Source organism: Ochlerotatus camptorhynchus, unplaced genomic scaffold, assembly GCF_037179485.1.
Source record: "Ochlerotatus camptorhynchus isolate MF236.1 unplaced genomic scaffold, CSIRO-AGI_Acam_v1.1 ptg000082l, whole genome shotgun sequence".
NCBI lineage: Eukaryota > Metazoa > Arthropoda > Insecta > Diptera > Culicidae > Ochlerotatus > Ochlerotatus camptorhynchus.
Genome location: NW_027040572.1, coordinates 1910639 through 1930913, shown reverse-complemented (window position 1 = coordinate 1930913; position 20275 = coordinate 1910639). Strand labels below are relative to the sequence as shown.

The 20275-nt window shown below is 40.3% G+C and overlaps 1 protein-coding gene and 1 pseudogene across 2 annotated transcripts in view; both read right to left on the bottom strand.

Annotated features, from left to right (window-relative positions):
• The window catches only part of knockout (Stork-head domain-containing protein knockout), a 467593-nt gene that overhangs the window by 20004 nt on the left and 427314 nt on the right, over positions 1 to 20275 (bottom strand). For both annotated transcript variants that reach the window (XM_065217988.1, XM_065217990.1), the window contains one exon: positions 3377 to 3572. In XM_065217988.1, the coding sequence (XP_065074060.1) occupies positions 3377 to 3572 (196 nt within the window). The remainder of the gene's footprint in view (positions 1 to 3376; positions 3573 to 20275) is intronic.
• Positions 5708 to 8257, bottom strand: LOC135698077 (uncharacterized; annotated as a pseudogene).

The window sequence follows — 20275 nt, the reverse complement described above, 5'->3', positions numbered from 1 at the left end:
GAAACCGCCCCGGTGTGAACCTGAAAAAGCTACCATTGGTATTGGCTTTTAAAATCTTGAAGTTTGATACCCATATTGATATGGTTAAGGTAATGTTCTAAATTGGCCATATCCTCCGGGACATCCAGGAACTGCTACAGGCATGTTGTTTATCTGATAAAACTGCCATTGGTGTTGGCTTGTAAAATCTTGAAGTTTGACATCCATATTAACATGATTCCGGTCATGTTCGGAATTGGCAACTTCTCCCGGGGTACTCAGGACTTGCTTGTTATACTTGAAGTTTGACACCCATATTGAAGTGGTTCCTGTCATGTCTCAACTTGGCCACTTCACCCGGGGCATGTAGAACCTACTCCACGGAAACTGGGGTAAGTTGTGAACCTGAAAAAGCTACCATTGGCATTGGCTTGTAAAATCTTGAAGTTTGACACACATATTGATACGGTTCCGGTCATGTTCCAAATTGACCGCTTCCTCCGGGGCATCCAAAACCTCCTACAGAGTAGCCATGGCAAGTTGTTGGTCAGATAAAACTGCCATTGGTGTTGGCTTGTAAAATCTTAATCCATATCCATGATTTCGGTCACGTTCGAAATTGGCCACTTCTCCCGGGGCACTCAGAACCTGCTTCATACACACTTAGATTTTTTTTGCCGAGATTGGCACCACCGAGCAGCTCGGCATTTTATATTGCTGGATCTCAGTGAAAAACTTGCCGAGATTCAGCAAAATTTATGTTTGTTGGCTGAGATCTCGGCAAAATTCCCGTTTGTTAGCTGAATCTCGGCAAGTTTTTCACTGAGATCCAGCAAAATAAAATGCCAAGCTGCTTGGTGGTGCTCATCACGGCAAAAAATCTAAGAGTGTAGTAACCGGGGCAAGCTGTTGACATGAAAAATCTACCATTGGCATTGACTTGCAAAACCTTGAAGTTTGACACCCATATTGATATGGTTCGGGTCATGTCCCATATTGGTTACTACCTCGGGGAACCCAGAACCTGCTCTAGGATGGTCATCGCAATGTGTGACGCTGAACACGATTCTAGAGATATCGCGCTGAAAAATCACGAGGATTGCTACCGATATTGACGTGATTCAACAGATTAACATTACTGGTCACTTTACCGGAACAGATTTCAAGGAAATTGCCAGATCTCGGTTGTTTCTCAACCGATCTTGGATCTTTAGCCAGAATTGAATTCGAAATTGCTTCTGGTATCACGAAAAATATGATTTAAAATAAATTTTCATACCAGAAAAACATACAAGCGACGAAAAAAAAATCAGTTTTTGACATAACCTCAAACTACCTGAACATCTCCGCTGGCGCCACCATCAATTTTCAAATGATTAATTAAAACTGCTATAAATTTCCCATCAAATGAATTTGTTTTCATTAAAATTGGTTTATTTTTCTAAAATTTAATGTCATTTGAATTTTGATAAAATTTTGCCTGTACCGATCATTTTGTCTATCCCCTGTAACAAAGATGAGCCTAACTGTCAGTGAAAAAAAATTGTCATGACCAATTGAGCCCACCTTCAACTAAATTTAGTCTAGTGCGACGAGCTTTGATTTAATTACCAGTCTACTTTACTTTTCGTAAAACTTTGTGTGCGTTTTCTATAATACATAGGGGAATTTACGTATTCTCGGCAACCTAAGCAGCGATCAACTTTCTATAGTTTTTCTCTCTAAGGAACGCACACATATGCATTATTGGTTTGTTTACAATCTTTTGCTGCCAGCTGCTCTAACAATTTCAGTCGAAAGAATTGTCAAAAACTGTTTTGAAACGCTTTTACAAAGCTCCAATCTTCTCTAGTGAGAGTGACTATTCTGGGCAACATCTTTTTATTAGGCAACCTTTCTATTTGAGCTGCGTGTTAAACAGCTGTGCTTTCATCGGCAACTCGAAATCAGCAGCATTGCGTGTGTTTTATTTCAAGAAAACCCTGCTAAATTACTTTTTTCCCAGAGGTAAAAATATAATCAAATTGAAGCTGAAAGCTTAAAGAATCGTTTGAATGCATTCTGTGAAGTGTTTTCGTAAAAAAAATCCAGTGACATGAGCGTTTCAATTTGGGTTGCCGAAAATAGTCTGTCATGCCGAAGCCGTCATTTCCCCTATAACTTCGCTCATACTATTGCCGTGGATACACTTGCTTGACAAACTATGAACATGCGCATTATTTGTATAATAAATTATGAGCACAGTCATGGTCACACTTGTATAATTGTTGTATAGTGATCATAATTATTGTACAAACCATGCTCATGCTCATAGTTTGTCATCCAAGTGTATACACGACTTATAGCTGATACAACGTAATGCACTCATACGACAATGCAATGAGCACTCATACGACTACTTATCATCGAAAATCATAAACTATATGACATTTGATATCATGAGCGCCTAAATATGTTACGTTATATCATCTATAGTGAGCAAGTGTTATGAGGCTGCGCAACGTCTAATATAGAGTACTGAAATCATGTGTATCGCTGTATTGCAGGCTAGTTATTTACTTGGGAAAGACTGCAAATCTGTATTTTATCAGAGGGTCACAATCTGTGATTTTATGATTCGTGAGTACTCACTCTGAGCGAACACTCACGAATCATAAAATCACTGATTAAGACACTCTGAAATTTTCTGATTTTGATTCGACTTAATTTTGACTCTCATCGGCCGAGGTGATGTTTACATCACCAGAAATAACCAGAATGTTTTTATATGTAGCCATCTATGATATAATTCAACTTGAAAAAAAAAACATCGGAAAATGTTATTCTAATTTATGTTCCAATTTCATAAGATTGATACAAAATTTGTTGCATTTAAATTTTGCATTCGAATTCCCTTTTTTCATTTCGTTTATTATAAACTATGTTCAAGAATACAAATTACATCATCCTTCCCCCTGCCGATTTCTATGGAGATTCTTTCTCTTTCTGTATGTATAAATGTAACAAATATTCCTCAAGTCACGTGCCTTTTATGACCATCCACCATTAGTAAGAGATTATAAAACGATAAAAATAATAAAAAGCCCTATGCTGTGGGCACATGTATGTACCTACGCGCCTGGTCCAACGTGCAAATATAAATATTCATATAAAGAAAGAGCCAACCCTCATGATCCCTTCGGGATATTTGCGAAAACGATCTGATTTCCGGTCACCGACCGGTCCCCTACACGATTTCCACAATAAAAGTTAAACGAAAACAATGCACACTTTGGTTGTGTGTGTGTGTGGGAAGGTGAACGGCTCTCTTATCGTGCGACTCATAAATTTCACCGCCTACTACGAAAATGAACGTGATATACCGCTAGCTCGATGGCATTTGCTGGCCGGGACTTACCTAGGGAACTGATCAGATAGGTGGCCGGTGGTTTGAGGACACTCCTTGCGTAGGCACTGCGGATGATCTCGAGGGCGCACGGTTCGGCCGTTATCAGCAGCATTCCGGGCGAGATGTGGCCGAGATATTTGAGCACTTTGGTGGCGGCTGCCAGCGGAGCATTCCACCAGCACTGCAGGTTCGCCGAGAGAAAGTTCTGCGGAAATCGGGAAAAAACAGAAGAGAGTTGGGTTAGAAATGTGTGTGGCTCACTGTGCGAGAATTGTATATAGGAATTGTGTGCACGACAAAAGGGAGCTGATGATGTAATACTGGAATGTAGAGATGGGGCGTGATTTGCATTACTAATCAGGCTGTGCTCACAGTTATAGCAATTTGTTTGCAAATGTACTGGTGATGCCAGTTTATGTTTGTTTTTTGATCAACTCAGGTTTTCTGTGCCACGAATATCTATAGTAATATGATCTTTGCCGCTGTACATAACCTTGCTGAATTTGATGAAGTGACTCGCAAGTGCCCACCAACTTTCAATCAAACAGAAGTCGTACTTCAAAAATGAATAAACAACTAAAAACTCAAAGGTTATTGAGTTGTCAAATTATAATCCATCGAAAAGCCTTGTCCAAATAAGCACTTCGAGTACTGTAAATAAAACGTACAAACAAACTCTGCACAGCTATCGTACCTGCCATCGAGTTTATACAAAACAAATGACAAATGGCAGAAATGTGCTTACTCAGCACACAAGAAAAAATAAACATAAGAACAGAGCATAAGACCGCAATAGCATCAGGGGACGCTCACGTCGAGTACAGAGCCAATTCCAATAAATACCGTGAATACCAACCGCTCGAAATCCTCTTGAGGCTGAACAAACTTCCATCCCCAGTCAGTTTTACACATCTCCTTGCCAAAGATGATGTTTATCTCCCATACGCACGAAAAATGGCAAAACGTTGAGTAAATCCCCTTCCAATACATTTTCCTCAACATCGATTCACTTTAAACGATACCTACTGCCTTCAGAAATTGTGATTGCTGGAATTTATTGATTTTTAGTTAACTTTCTTGTTCCCCTTGTGTCTTGGCACTTACTGAATATGTACAATATATTAGACACACACGCGTGGACATAATTTCTACTTCCTGAATGCCGTTAGGGGTTCTCGTAGTGTCTAAAACAAATCTCAACTTTTCAATAACAGTTCACTAAAATCGTATGTTTTCTACTACCTTAAAAAAAACTTGCACAAATAAAAAAAAAAAAATCGACTCTCTTTGTGCGTACAATTTTAACATCCCAAAGTCTTGTAATACTCATGCTATTAGCTGTTTAGTCACTGGCCCCAAGTAACAATTTTGGTTTTATGAGGGTTCTGTAGACCATGATTTAGACTTGTAGAATGCTATAAAACCTCGATAAAACCTGCGATGTTACTTGGGGCGTCAACGATAAGGGGCAAGGTAACTTTTATGAATCTTCATAAAGAAAAAAAAAATAGTTTTCCGTAAATATTAGAAACGCTTCCTAACTCTCATTGCCGTTTGACATAAACCTTTCATTGACACATTGAAAATTCCTTTTCTAATAAAATAAAGATTCAAACCACCACCTCTGAAATTGATTGAATTTATAATATGCCAAATTTTTACCCCTTCTTTGCAGGAAACTGGAACACGCCACCCGAGCAGAGAATGAAAACAAAATAGAATGATAATTCGATATTATGATATAATCGTTCATGATAACATAATTTGCCAGCAATCATAACAAAAAGAAGGTCATAATGGCATATGAAGATTGTAAAAATGATATCAAATCTAGATTTACTGATCCCAAGCAACACACGTCCATCGTAATAAATTGCTGCTACTTGATTGTGACTGAAATAAGATACATACAAGTAGCCACAACTTTTCTGTGACAAGTGTGCTACTAGGGATAACAAATCAATGATCAATGAAATTGGCATTTTCACTAATATTTATCAAAATAGGTAATCAATATGTTATTATTAATATGCAAGGAATCAAAAATATCTCCAAATGACAAAATGACAAACGATCAACGAGCTGAACGATAATGCTTTGTCAGAAATGGAAAGCAATAATGATATAATCTTCTTCCTTTTTCTTCAGGGACGGGAAACACAGCTCGCTCGATCCGGTAGAAGAAAACGACCAAACTGTTAGCAAGCTGCTTCATGAAGTAAATCCGAAGATGATACACGTGTGTTAATCACTCCGGTGGCCCAAAAGTCACTTAAGAACACTTTGGTTGAGCCAGTTTTTGGTGGCTCTTTGGGTCGATTACAATAAGTAAAAATACTATACACACACATTTTTACAACGCGAGCACGATTATCACTGTGAACATTCCTGTTTGAGCACTACTTATGGATGGGATCGACGGCAGGAGTGACGATGAATTTATTTTTGTTCTTCTGACTTTGGCGATTGGAAGTACCTTCTCCGGGGGCACTGTGTCCAGTGGCGCTGGCGACATTCTCCAAGATCTTTGACAGGGGTGCCGAAGTGCCTCGGAACGAATCGGAAAACCGATGGTGTCTTCGGAAACCGACGATATCGATCGGTTTTGTTCGACTCGTATGCCCAGGCGACAAGGGTTCCGATTCTTCACCCACTGTGGAAAATTTAGGTGGTGACCATGGTTTTGATGAACGTAGATAGGACGATGGAATTTTCATGAACTGATGCGCCACGTGATGCGGCGGGTAATGACTTTGAGTATCTGTGTTATTAGCGGACAGACTTAGATAAAGTGCCTCCAGCTCTTGGATCGTGGGTCGATGTTCTTTCTGGTGATGGTGGTGTCTTGGCGACCAGGTATTTTGTCCTGCCCGACCAATGGTATTCAACCACCGTTCGGAGCCCTGTTTGTCAGTTTCGGATTGTGGACGGAAATGAGACAGCTCTTGAAGCAATTGCTTATTCATCGTCATTCCATCCATCGTGTGCATAGTTTTGTTGTAATCTCGGGCAATCTTGATGTCGTGGTTCCAGAATTGTTTCTGATCCTTCGGAACGATTGGAGCCACTTCTTTCACCCAAAGAATGAAAATGCCCATGATATAGATGCAGCACACGTTGACCAGAGTAAGACAAAAGCTCATACAACCGAGACAGAACAGCTCTACTGATTGGGTTTCCGAGTAGAAGTTCGTTTGGGTAACGGTGGAATAACGTTGGTCCGGTGCCTTGCCAAAAATTGAGCTCAGCAGGGAAAGAGACCACAAAATACCAGCATTAACGGACGGTGGCAATAGAGAAGCCGAGATAGCTACACCCACGAGTCCACCACCGTTTTCGGCCAGTATGGCAACGGCTACGGCAGCCCCTGAAGGTAGTGCAATTGCTATGCCCAGTTTCAAAGAATGCGGTTGACAGCGAGCCAACATTTCTGCGGTAACACCTTCGCCAAGGCCCCACTTCTCGTCGGTACTGCTAATGATCAATCCGAAGAAGAATCCACTCAACAAAACTAATCCGATGGCAATGGTTTCGTTACAGTTACAGTTCCGAACACTGCCGCTAGGATTGGACCCATCAACGGTGATACAAGCATACTGGCGATAAGATTCACACTACTGTCTTCGATCAGACCGAATGCAGCTATGACAGCAGCCGTTATCAACATGGTCACATAATCAAACGTGATCACTGCACCGTTCTTGACGTTATCGACGATCGAAGCTACGTTGAGTTGAGCACGGGCGGAAGTGAGAAAACTATTCCAGGCGCTGCCTTTGCCGTTTGCTTGCTTGTCATCCTCCTCGTCCTGCCGTTGCTCGGTGAACAGCGTACACGAAGTGATGGAAATCGTTGAACCGTACCGTTCGCCGATGCCCCAAGAGCACAACAGATAGATCACATCATCGCACCGGGCGCCGGATTCTATAGAAAAAGTAATCTGATGGCCGCGGCCTTTATTCGTTTCTACCCAGGAAGACGTCCGTATCTGCTTCTGTCGTAGGATTTCCTTCATCACTTCCGCCAGAGTAGAGTCTGCCGATAATTGTATTTTCTCAGTTTCCTTCTGCAGCTCTTTGCATCTCCTTGCAGAACCCATGATGTCTTTGAAGCCTTCCCAAGATTTTCGCAGCGCAGTGGAGCGATCGAGTGGAACTCCTAACGTATTGCCAGTGGGGTTAGCTGGCTCCTCGGTGGATTCCTTATGTGACGCGAGAGGTGTTTTGGGGATTTCAACAGCATCAGCATCGGAGACATCGATAAATGGAATCACGTCACCTTGTGTGTTCAGGGTAGGTTGTTTCTGTTGCTCTTGTTGAGGGTTGGTAATGTCCAATAAACTGTGCCGGTGTTCCTCGTTTTGCTGCTGCAGATGCCGTGGAGGTTGTGGTGTTAGGAAAGGCTTCGTTCCGTCACCACCACCACTGCTCTTATCATCTTTCTTCTCATCTTCCACTGTGGCCTGATTGGTTTTGGCCAGCTCCTCGTTAACCTTTTCGCGAAGAACCTTTTCGTACCTCGCCGAGGGTATGTGCACAACAAACATAACACCGGACATGGTGACTGAAGTGGAGGTCGGCAATCACAGCCGAGCACTTGCACCCCGCACTACTTATTCTAATTATATGTGTAGTAGCACCACACGTGCACTACCAAGCCGGCCGGAAAATATTGATTTCTTGCACCGAAACTAGAACGTTTAGACACGAAACAGGCGCTTTTCCGTCTGCATATAAAATTGAAATTTTATTTTAGATGCTTGTCTCACACCCGATTGCTCCTTCTAAAACGCAGTCCGCCGAGACCAGTCTTGCACGAGATTCATATCGTCAAAATTTGAACAAAAGGAAACCGTCACTTCGAACCGTCGTCTACAACACTGCGACACTCGACGACACCACGATCAACACTCAGTTATAAATTATCAAAATTATACGTCAGTTATTGACTGGTGAAGTAAACAGAGTTGCAGCTTCGTTTATGCCTTTGTTTAAACGGCCCTGGTAACGTTACGGTATAGGTGAAAATTTCTCAATTGCGTGGTGTTTTCAATGTATTTCATTGTTTTTTTTCGCTCTATGCATTTATAAGAAAGAAGTGCACGAAAGTAAATTCACGATGGCTTCAAGAATCAATGACCGTGCTTGATCGTAATCGAGAAAAGGTATAAAAACTACAAGGGACAGCCCTGTGGGGTTGTACGCAATGGTGACGTAGGACTACGTGGCCATATATAATAAATCTTATTTGTTAACTGTACCAGGAGCTTGTGTTTTGTGTAGGAATAGGAATTTGAGGTTCTCTCTGTTTATACTTTATACTGTTATATGTTTAGTATCCACAACCTTTCGTTGTGTACTGGAGAACACCACCACTCACCACGCGGTGATTTAATAAACATCGTTTGGTGAGACCGGATGGAATTCAACTTTGAAATTCGTGTTAGGGAAATCGCTTTTCGCAGGCAATCGGTGATAATTTTAATTATCATAGCAACAGTTGCACATTCGTGCAATTTTAAATAGTGACATTTTGAAAAATGATGAAGTCTTAAATTAAACACATGCGTAGATTTCTGATCGATTGGTGATAACATTATTGAAATTGGTCCAGGAGCAGCTGAGTTATTAACGTTCAAAATCTTTCATAATTTTGTTACACCCCCATATAGAAATCACAGACGTAGGCCTACGTCAAAAAAATCTCATTAACACCAATCTTTTCTCGATTCCGATCAAGCCATGTATTTATATTACAATAAAGCAGGTAAGCAATTTATCCTTATCCTTCTACCACTCCAATAGAGCTGTGTTGCAGAGAGAGTTTGTCGTGGTAGTCGTAGTAAGCGTTTGTCTGTATCGTTGGTTGCTTAATGTGTTTGGATTCGCTGTTAAGGTGATTTCTTGTAAAGTCCACAAATGGCCGCCACATAGGCTATACATTAGACTTATTCAAAATTTGAAATGTTCGCTCCACAGTGCTCAAAGGGTTCCTATTTGGGTCTTAATTAGTCTCCAAAAATTTGAACTCATTTAGTACGAAACTGACTTGGCACAAACTATTGAGAGGATTTAGAAAAAAAAAAATGTTTTCCCCTTCGTGTATAGATGCCAACTCATTGAAATGAACGCTCTATCATGGAGAAGGACTTTGCAGAATCGGCTGTTTGTTTTCGGCATTATCGCTGGTATTATTCATTGCACCGACCTGCTGTGTAGGATTAACTTCAATGTTCTGGCATGAAGGCTTCCTAACCAACCATTAGTGTGGCTCCCAAGGCATCACAACAACAACGGTCAGAACAACCTGTTAGACCGATGCTGCAAAAGCTTTAATGATGTGTGCTCCATTTATGACACTGGTCAGTCTAAAATGATGTTTAAAATGATGTTTAATTAGTTTATCAACAGTCTGTCTGCCGCGTAACGTGGGTAGATCACCTTTTCGTGGTACGTTACGGGATGTAAGATCTACCACCGATTCCTAGTCCTGACTTCTTCAAACTAGGGAAACAGGATTTTTCAGTAATCCAAGGAACACATCTTAGTCCTTGTTACTTTTTATGCCTTGTTGATAGTGACAAGACTCGGCTTTGTCCACCGAGGATGATCTTAAAACAAGGAAAAAAATAGTTAGTTAGTCTTCATCTATGTGATTCCCATTCTTCCATTCGTGGTCATAACCGGTGTCATTCCTTGACTTTGTTGCTAAGGAATCCAATTTTGACTGACAAAGGGGCGCACCTTTGGAGGGTGTTTCAACACTCCGAAGGGTATAAATAGCGGGACCTTTCAATTAGAATCGGATCCTTGCGATAAATGCAAGAGTGACAACTGTAAAAAAATCGAATACTTCATCATTTCTCAATAGTGGTGGAGTAATACGACATGCACTAAAATAAGTACACGGGATATACAATAGATCAAATTACTGGTTGCAGTGGTGTTAGGTCCCAAACAGATAGGATTCACGATGTTAGTAGATTGGTGTTAGATAAGTTTGAAGTGGTGGAAGAATTTGTGTATTTCTGAACACTAGTTACATGTTAACATGATGCTATCCGCCAGGTGAAGGAACTTATATTGTAGCTGAAAATTTGATTTTCTATGAATTTGGTAACATGCAAAAGTATCGTAGCTTACATAAGAAAACGAAATTCGTTATACGGCGTTGATATCAAGGACATTAAAGAAGGCCAACTGAAGTGCTTTCAGTGTCTTCGAGAACTAGAAAAGACATCTGCCGGCGTCGCATCATGCACGAGATGTATCATCGGAATGGATGAAGTGCAGCGTAGAAAACATGGCAGGATACAGTGGGCTGGGCATCTAGCACAGATGCCGGAAGAGCGACAAGCGAAAGAAATATTCAGTACAGAACCTGAACGAAATCGACTCTGCGGTTGACCTCGCACACGTTTACTTTTCGCGGTTGAGAGAACGTTAGGTCACTTAGGGCCGATTTCTTCAACTTTGTTTAAGCCTTAAACCAGGTTTAACTATATGGGTAAACCTGGTTAAAGATTTAGGCGGATGTGTAGAAATCGGTCCTTGGTGTCCAAAGTGACTGGAACCGGTTGACTCAGGAGGTCCGAGTCCAATGCATAAGAATTCTTCGTTCGGCGTAGATTCATCGAAGTGGATCGTAGCACAATAAGTAAGAAGTAATTGGCCAGCACAATGCTACTCTGCGTCCACACACTACAAAAAATTCTTGTAAATGTCGGTTCCCTGAGACCGAGACATGTCTCAGGGGAACTTTTTATATAATAATCCTTCAAACGTTCAAACGTTCTCTACATCGAGCTGGTTATGGTTGTTTACGTTCCATGACTTAAGTCAAATATGGATTACGTCTCGAGTAAAAGCTGTTATTTCTAAGTGTGCAGGAAAGTGGAGGAAATTTTCAACCCTAAATATTGTCTAGATTGGACCAAGAATAACTGACTAGGCTATCTGTGGCCCTGATGCCTAATTCCTGCAAATAGTATTAACAGTCAAATTAATTTCCGTTAAAGGTTTTGATATAATCGGTTTTCAACTTCTCGACCCCCTTTAATCGACGCCTATGTGTACGCTCTGCTATAATCGGATTTCGCCTCATACCCCACGCGTTGAGATCTCTGGGATTTCCTTTTAGCAGCTGCTGTGATGATGACACGGCTCCCGTATTACTGGTGCGTTCTTCACGTCGTCCTTCGTCCTTTCGCCAAACATTGGCTTCTTTTCGTGTTTGTTGGCTTTCTGTTAAACCTCTCTATACAACAGCATGATTTTTGTAAGACTACAAAAAACTGTGCAGCACCTCCGGCTGCCGCAAATCAATAGGGGACGACCAAATCTCGATATCTACCGAAGGAATAAAACACAACAACTTGTAGGAGATTTCCATCTGTGGTTGGGACAAATTTTCCCTTAGCCGATTTCCCTGCGGCAGCAAAGTGACAAGCAACTTTTTTTTTACCCTCGTTGATGGATTGAAGTAATCCCTACTACAGACAGCCTAAGACCGATTGTAGCGCAACGAAGGAAGTGAACAACGATGTTCTGATTATCCGGAAGCGTGAAAGTTTCAGAGCATATTCAGTTTCGCAAATCAGTCGGAAAAAATCCTGAAAAGTTTTGCCTCCTGTCAAGAGCGCGCGACTTTAAAGTATCATCTATTAAAGCCATTCAAATCAACCGGCAAGCTGTTTCCGTACGGGAAATGGATGATTCATTACACTGGTCCGGTCGGTCGTCCCTGGTGACCGTCGATGCTTCAGCTCGGAACGGTGTAGTATTTAATTTTATCCCTTCGACAAACTGACAATGACAACGGAGAACCCCTCCAATTTGCGAGTTATTCTTATTCCGCCGCTTCCATTACCACAACTCGATAACATTTCATTTTCATTAGTTCGGAGCATATGTGGAAATTTTCCTCCTTGGCACCACCGTCGTCGTCGTCGTCGTCGTCGTCGTCGTTGAATAGCGTAAATGCGATTTGTATGCTGGGTGGAATCTTTCTGTTCGCACAGTATACGGTAAATCTAACTCATGGGATTTTGGTAGCCCTTCCATTACGTTCAGATGCGGATACAATGCGCCTGGATTGAAAATAATACCCTGGAGCGGAAATGCTACCTCTTTAAGATTTTCAATCTGTCGTATACAGTAAAGTTCTTCTAACCTAGGGTTTGTTTATCCTTTCGTGACCTTCAGAATTAGTATGCAGATGATGTTTTTTAATTAATGATTGCTAATGGTTGTAATATTTAACGTTCGGAATCATCAGGGTCTAATTGTTTTAGTTTGCTTACAACTGTACATATAGTTAGGTTCTTATAGTTCTTCGTACTCGGTACACCAGTAAATCATTCTTGTATATTTATGTAAACAGTTCCATATCAAATTATCCATCTGGGATTTTTTGGGGTCTCCTGCAAGTCTAGTAATTTTCTGAATGGTGCAAGTAAAGACTTAAGCGATATGACCTTCCACAAAAATTCTTTTGGCTAAATGACATGGCTTTGTAATTTGTTTGACCGATCATCGTAGGGCTAAACTGTACCTAAGACGATCCTGGACCATTTAAATTTTGTGTAGACTGTCGAATTTCGAAAATTCTATTATTTTGAAATCTAATATTTGCTACCCTTCCTGAATTTCACATTTCCTGACTTGAGTTAATTTTTCGGGCCAAATTTCGGAAATTTCCACGACAAAGACACTGCACCGGACTAAGTATCTTGTAATTTTTTGTTCATAAAAGCTCAAAGAGCTGCAACTCGTCCGGTTCAATTTTATGAAATTTCATTGGTAGAGCTTTGAGCTTGGTTTATATTGGAGGCTGGAATCGATGTACTATGTTATTTAGAGAGCCAAGATAGGGACTTTCGGTTTTCCAAAATTTAAATTTATTTGGTTCATTGTGCATCAGAAAATTGGAATCCCTGAGAAGGGTACTCCATAAAGAGGTATTTTATTAAATTATTCAAATTTCTATCCACCTCAGCCAATAAAGCTCAAAACCAAACTGATTTATCTGGATTTGTTTTCACGGTTTTTAGTGTGTTGTGATATCGGCATAGTGGTTTGGTTCATATTGCCATTGTTTATTCACTCACGCTCGCGTTAATTATTAAATACGCTGTCTATCAACAAACCTTGGAAGCTGACGCGCTTAATCTGAAAGTATGTTGCTTACGTTTTTGGCGCATCATATCTACCGTCATATTGCGGGGGGTTGGAACACTGCTGTCTTTGACTCTGTGCTGGACGTTTCCATCACCACAATAAAATGGATACGTGTCATGTTTGCCCGAAGCTCTTGAGCTCGAGTAAGGTAATCACATGTGGTGGAACATGTTGCATATAATCAAACTTGCATTGGCTTAACTAAGGTTCAAATCGTTAGGTTAATATGACTCAACTGAAAGTCGCCAAGCTAGTCCCACGCGGAAAGGGTCTAGACGATCTTTCATTCGTCTCTTTCAAAGTGATTCTACCCAAAACGGCATCGGAGGTGGTCGGTGATCCGTGATATTGGCCTGATGGAATAACTGTATAATATATATAAAAATCAAAAAAACGGACCCGCATTGCATCATCTAAGATCTTCATAAATAGTCGCTCTCTCATCCCAGGACGCACCGTATCAGGCACTAAGGAAGCCACTAATCTACCTGTCCCAGTCGGACTGCATTCTGAGATCAACTGTCAACATCGACGTCACCCTGGCCCTGTGTTCAGTTCGGAAGTTGGGGGCTTCCAAGCTACCTTCCCAGTTAACTATCTTTCTGATCATGTTTCATCTGGCGAGAACAATTTTCCTCCGGTAATGTCTGTCGTTTCTAGCTGTTCAACCTCAACCTCAACGTCTTTAGGAAAACACGCAGCCAGTCTGATAGTGAGCGGAATAACCTTTGGGAGGTGGAAACCAAGGTACTTCTCTTATCCACGTACGAAAGTTACATGGCTAAGATTCAATCAGATGTCTAGCCAAATTCTTCATGTTTCCGGAATTTTGTGAATTTGCGTGTTTAGCAAATCATGGCCTGTTCCTCGTTTCAACCGCTTTGCCCATGTTGCTTCACACGACATAAATCTACCCGACATTCAGTTTTTCGTCATCGAGGTACTGAAAGCCATCGAAGAACTCGACTTTGATAAAGGTCCTGGAATGGACGGTATACCACCCTTGTTGCTAAAGAATGGCTCCATCGCACTTGCATCTGCTATAACATCTTTATTCAACCGTTCGCTGCATGACATGATGTTCCCAGTGGCTTTGGAAGTCAGCTTCTATCATTCCGATCTACAAATCCGGCAACTGCAATCGAGTCACGGACTATCGTGGTGTTTCTGTCTTGTGTTGCTTGAGCAAAATTTTCGAATAACTGGTGCATAACGCTCTGTATAACGCCGTATCTCCGACAGCCAACATGGTTTCTATAAATCTAATGTGTTACATGGACGGTGATTTATATCGATTTCGCTTAGGCCTTCGACGCACCAGGCACTTAATCCATCAATTTAAGATGGAATCCGTTATACTGGAGCGAGTTCTATCGATTTCATCACAGGAGGTATTGACTGTCCCACACTGCTTGAGCAGATACCGAACAACATCCATCCACGTCATTTCCGAAGTTCGCCTCTACTGGCAATTCCGTACCACAGGACGAACTATGGGCACCACAATCCGCTTGATGCTTGTCTTCGGGCTTTTAATGAAGTTGACGACAAATTAGATTTTAACATATCCAAAACTGTATTTTCATATAGGGTTAGGAACCTAGTCTAGAAAATAATATTAAGTAGTTCAGTCGAAGGCAATGAACATAAATAAAACTAGCTAGCATGTTTGTGGAATAATCTCTTCTTAAAGATATATTTTTTAAAAATCTCGAAAATCTAGGGTTGTAGCCTAGATGGATCTAGGCACTTAAGTGCAAAACAAAAAAAGCCATTTGTTCTGAATGACAAAATAAGCGTTTTGGCAAAGTTTGGTTCAAATCGGTGACATCGACCACAAGTGATGTACATACTTGATCTGGAATGACCCACATGTATACTAGCGCCACGTGGTTAGACAATTCTGAACTACTGTCCACCCGCCACATAGTCTTACCAGTAACTTTTTAGCTGGTCAATATCTCAAGCTATTGCATATGCGATAATTTCACGTGTATACTAGTACCAACCGGTGGAAACTAACTTGACTAGCCTATTGGTCCCAAGCAAACGATTAACGTACCCCATTCTAGTCAAAATTCTAGTACTACACTATGTTTGTTTTCATTCGCTATGAAAGTTTGACAGATAATATGAGGGGTTCGTGGATTTTCGTATGTTTCGAGGGGTGCATCGATTAGCTACGGACCGAAAAGAGTACCAGAGCTAAGCCAAAAAGTTGAGCACGTTTCTTCGGGACCTTCTAGTCTTAGAGTTACCTCTATGCTAGTACCGCATAGTGAGAAAATTCTGAACTATTGTACACCAAGCAATATGCTTTGACCTCCTGAACAACTTTGTCGAAGACAGTTACTTTCTATATGGTCAGGATCACGAGATATTGCATGTTGTAACCAAATTAATCAAATTCCACGTAGTATGGACACTGCATTTTTTGGGGGTTTCTGTAATCCAAGTTTAGATTGTTTAGTTTAAAACAAGTTTTTTTTTATGAATACCCGTGAATACAAAGTACAACGCGCGAGTACTCATGTTACAAAAGTTGGCGCGAGGAATGGAGGGTTAAAAGCAAAATAGCTGCATTTCTCTAGAATATATTCCTTCTTTAAATCAAGAGCAGTTCTTTCGGAGTTTTAGCATGGTATCTTTTGACGTAGGATTACGTTTTTCGGCATCATATTGGGGGTGCATTTTCAAAAAACCAAAATCGACCGCGTTACGAAAAGTTGTCAGGCTTTGACCACTTATAACTCTATCAATAGCGGATGGATTTTAATTCTAAAGAATCCTCATCCACGTTGAAGACCCTAATAGCTCAGCATTACTCAACCATCACGACAAAACGGTTGTTTTCAGAACCACCATACATTATTGTTGTTTTAGAGGTAATTTTCATTGAACGTTCGCTCGCCTTGCTGCCAGCCACATCACCCCCAAAGCTCTTTGATAATGTACCCAGCAGCCAAAAGTTTGTGGTCAAATGCGTAACAGTATTGAAGTGGTACTTAAAAATTCTTACAATGACCGCATACCATATGACCTTGTCAATTAACCAGAAACATTTCGAATTAAGATAAGGTTTTCTCCAGGACGCTAGACAAAGCAAAAGAATCTCAAATTTAATCTTTCGAATAGAAAATTTTAGCAAGAAATTTCTCCTTTTTTATGATCTATTCAATGAATCGAAAACTTTGTGCGTTTTGTGCACGAAAATGTGTAATTTTGTCATCAGAAAGCGAGGCGTTTCCGTGAATATTGATACCCAGCATGGAATTCTACACACTAAGATTTTGTTTTCGTGTTCGGTAATTTTTTTTTACCGAAATCAGAACAGCTGAACGTTCGGTAAAACTTTGACCTTAATTTTAAAGTCCATTGAATTAAACTATAATTTCAAAACATGTTCAATCTTGTTTAAATGATCAAATCATTGCATTTAAGTAGAGATTTAGTTTCGAAGTAATCGAAAATAAATTAAATTAAATTGCATAGATTTTACCGAACAGCTCAGATTTCGGTAAAAATTACCGAAGTCAGCGTTAATTTCTAAGTGTGTACGTAAATCTACGGTCGTGTCTTGAATACAACTTCTTACTGGTTTTATGAAGTTTTGTCCATTTCGATTAGTTGTCCATTTTGACTTTTTGTCCATGTGTCCTTTTGTTCCTCTAAGTTCAATTCACTCTTTTGTCCATTCGACCCTTTGTCCATGCAACCTTTTATCCATTCGACCTTTTATCCTTCGACATTTTGTCCTTTGATGGTTTGTCTTTTGACCTGTTGTCATAGAGACAGGTTATTGGTACATATATAACAAATTATAAGAAACTTTAAGAGAGGTCCAGATAAGTTCAAAAACATATGTGAAGTTTGGAGAGTTTACGAGAATTTCAAGAAACTACACGGTACTTCAGGGAGCTTAAAGAAGTTTCGTGAAAATAACACATTGAGGATGATTGCTAGTTCCAAGCATCGTCTATTGGTTTGCTGTGAAATTACAGCTGATCTGGCAACAATGGAGTAGCATCATGCTCATGAAACGGTGTGAAAATTTGCATACTCAGGAAATTTAAACTAAACTAAACTAAAAGTTATTTCATAGTTGCTTCATTGTTCCTTCAAGTACATCTCCTGATTGTTTTATGGAATATATCCTACAAATTTTACAATAGGGTAAGTGTGCCAGTTTTTGGCCTTAGTAGTTCTCTAATTGACCATATCAAGAGCAAATTTTCATTACGTCGAAAGTAACAAAGGTAAACAAATTCGAGCTATCAGTGTCAAGCGATGCTCCTGCTATTACACTATATACTGTCCGAATATAGGATCACATTCCATTTTTAAATTTATTTACCAGTCAAATTGCTTTTTGATGTAATCACCTTCCGCTCAAAATATTTTTCGATGTTACTTAAGTCACCTGATTTCTATCGAGATGCCGTTTGTTTTAAGTAACAGCGCAGAGGAATCCGTGAAAAGTGTATGTCCGTCGTTTCGCTTTCTCATTATTAAAGTGAATAAGTCGAACTGTTTGTTGCTAAGATGATTTCGGTGGTAATAAAATGATGATTGGGTTGCACTTAAGGAGACGTGATTGATGATTCTCCCGAATATCCTGGTAAATCCACTTTGACTTAAGTAACATTAGGGGCCAAACGGCGTATAAGGAGTTCGCTTTGAGAACCGTTCGTGAACGGTTGTGTATTTTTGCTCCGCTGCGTAATTTTATTTCAGTTTTTATTTTATTTAGCTCGGGCTGTCTTTGTGCTGGCGTGGAGTTTTTCGGTGCTCGCATTTGAAATGGTTTGTGCTCATGTTTTCCAGCTGTTGCTTAGGTGACTGGTGTGCTCTCGCTCTCCTTTGTTGCCGGTGTGACTCGACCACGCTGATCTATTGTTAGGTTTTTGCTTTTGTGCACAGAGTGATTTGAAAATGAAAAGTGATATGTAGTTATTGTGTGGCTGACTAGAGAAAAATATGCGTGGAAGCATCGGGATTTGATGAGTACGTTCCAGTTGATGATTGTTCTTATACATTTCTCGATTTGATGGTCGGTTTGGTGTGGCTGGTGGCTCGCTCGTCCGTGCTGGCGCCCCTATCAGGTAGAGAAAAATTTACCCTATCTGATGGTGGTGTTGGCATGCGTGGGTGGGATGCCGGTTGCGCTGGATTGGGGTGGGATGCATTGTTTACGGGACCATGAGGGTGATGGATGAAGACAGACGGTAATCACGGCGGGTTGTGTTTAATTATGTGGTTTAGTGGTTTTGATATCGTAGTTTGACGCATTATCGGGGCTGTCCGGAGAAAACAGTCGTTTTAAAACGCAATAGAGCTCAGTCGAGATAGCTATATGCTATATGTGCAATATTTGAACGCTGATAAAATCATCGCGTCAGTCGTAGCTTACTTTGTGAAGTAAAGGGCATGGTAGCAAAAAAAAAAATAAAATGTGAAAACTTTGATTTTATTCCCGTCTTACGTAAGGACCAATTCGAAACAACGACCGTCGCGTAAATTTAGAATTTAATGAAGGCATTAGCGCTTTTTCGTAGCTTATTTTGTCTCCAGATTTAAAAGATCATCGGTCGTAAAGGCTTATTCTTGTGTAAAGGGAACGGCCGTCGAATTTAAGTTTGAATAAATCCCAGGTCCTGTCGTATTAAGGAGGCTTATACTAAGATTGCTTGATTATCGTGTGTTTTGTGAAACTTAACATCGTCATTAACGTCACCGCCGCGGCCGGTTTTGAATGGTTGCAACAATAAGCCCCTCCACATTCAAGATTCGTTAATTGCTTTATTTGTTAATGTGAATACAAAGGAGCTCGTTTGCCTAGTGGCAAATGTTTTTGCTTACTGAGCAGAATATCGTGGGTTCAATCCCAAGCTCCTTTGTGTTATATGATCGTTAGGACATCAATTCAGCTTATCGTTTACCAAAACGAACCCTGCTGCAATCCCAACCCTCTTACCCAATTTCCCAGTGATTGCTCGTGGTGTTCTCGACTTCCATCAAAGCGAGTGTCACGTCAACACATTCCTACCCATTCGTTTCTTGACCTGTGTTTGGGCGCGGCCCAAGAATCGTCTATTGGTTCTCTGTGTAATTATAGCTGATCTGGAAATAACATAGTAGCAACCGTGGGCGGTCAATCATGCTCATGCTCATGCTCAGTAACATTAGGGGCCAAACGGCGTATAATAACTTTTGACACAAAAATCAGTATTTATTAGCATGAAAGCTAGCGATCTGCTTTGTAAGATTAAAACCCTGCTTAATATGTTAAACATTGGTATCACTATGAGATTATACGTGTTTAATTAGAAATAGGAATAACTTTTCGGTTATCAAAACTCAACTTTATTTTTCTCGGATCGGTTCGAATGTTACTTTCGACATACTGAAAATGTGCTCTTAATATTAAATATTTGAAATCATAACCAAATTTATTTACGAGGCTAGAATTTTCCCATCTATCTACGCACATAAAACCATGAAAATTTCATGGATTCGAAAAAGATGTTGGTTTTTAGTCCTGTATTGTTTTCTTACCTTTACTCATCATTTGAGATTTATAGTTTTCCTACGCTGTATGGTCAAAAACTTAAATTTCAGATCACAGATAAAAAAAAAATTGAAAAGAATTTCGATTACAATAGGACTTTCCATTAGTACTCCAAAGCTAATATGGGAAACAAATATGGAAGGTGGGTTAGAACAAAGTCGA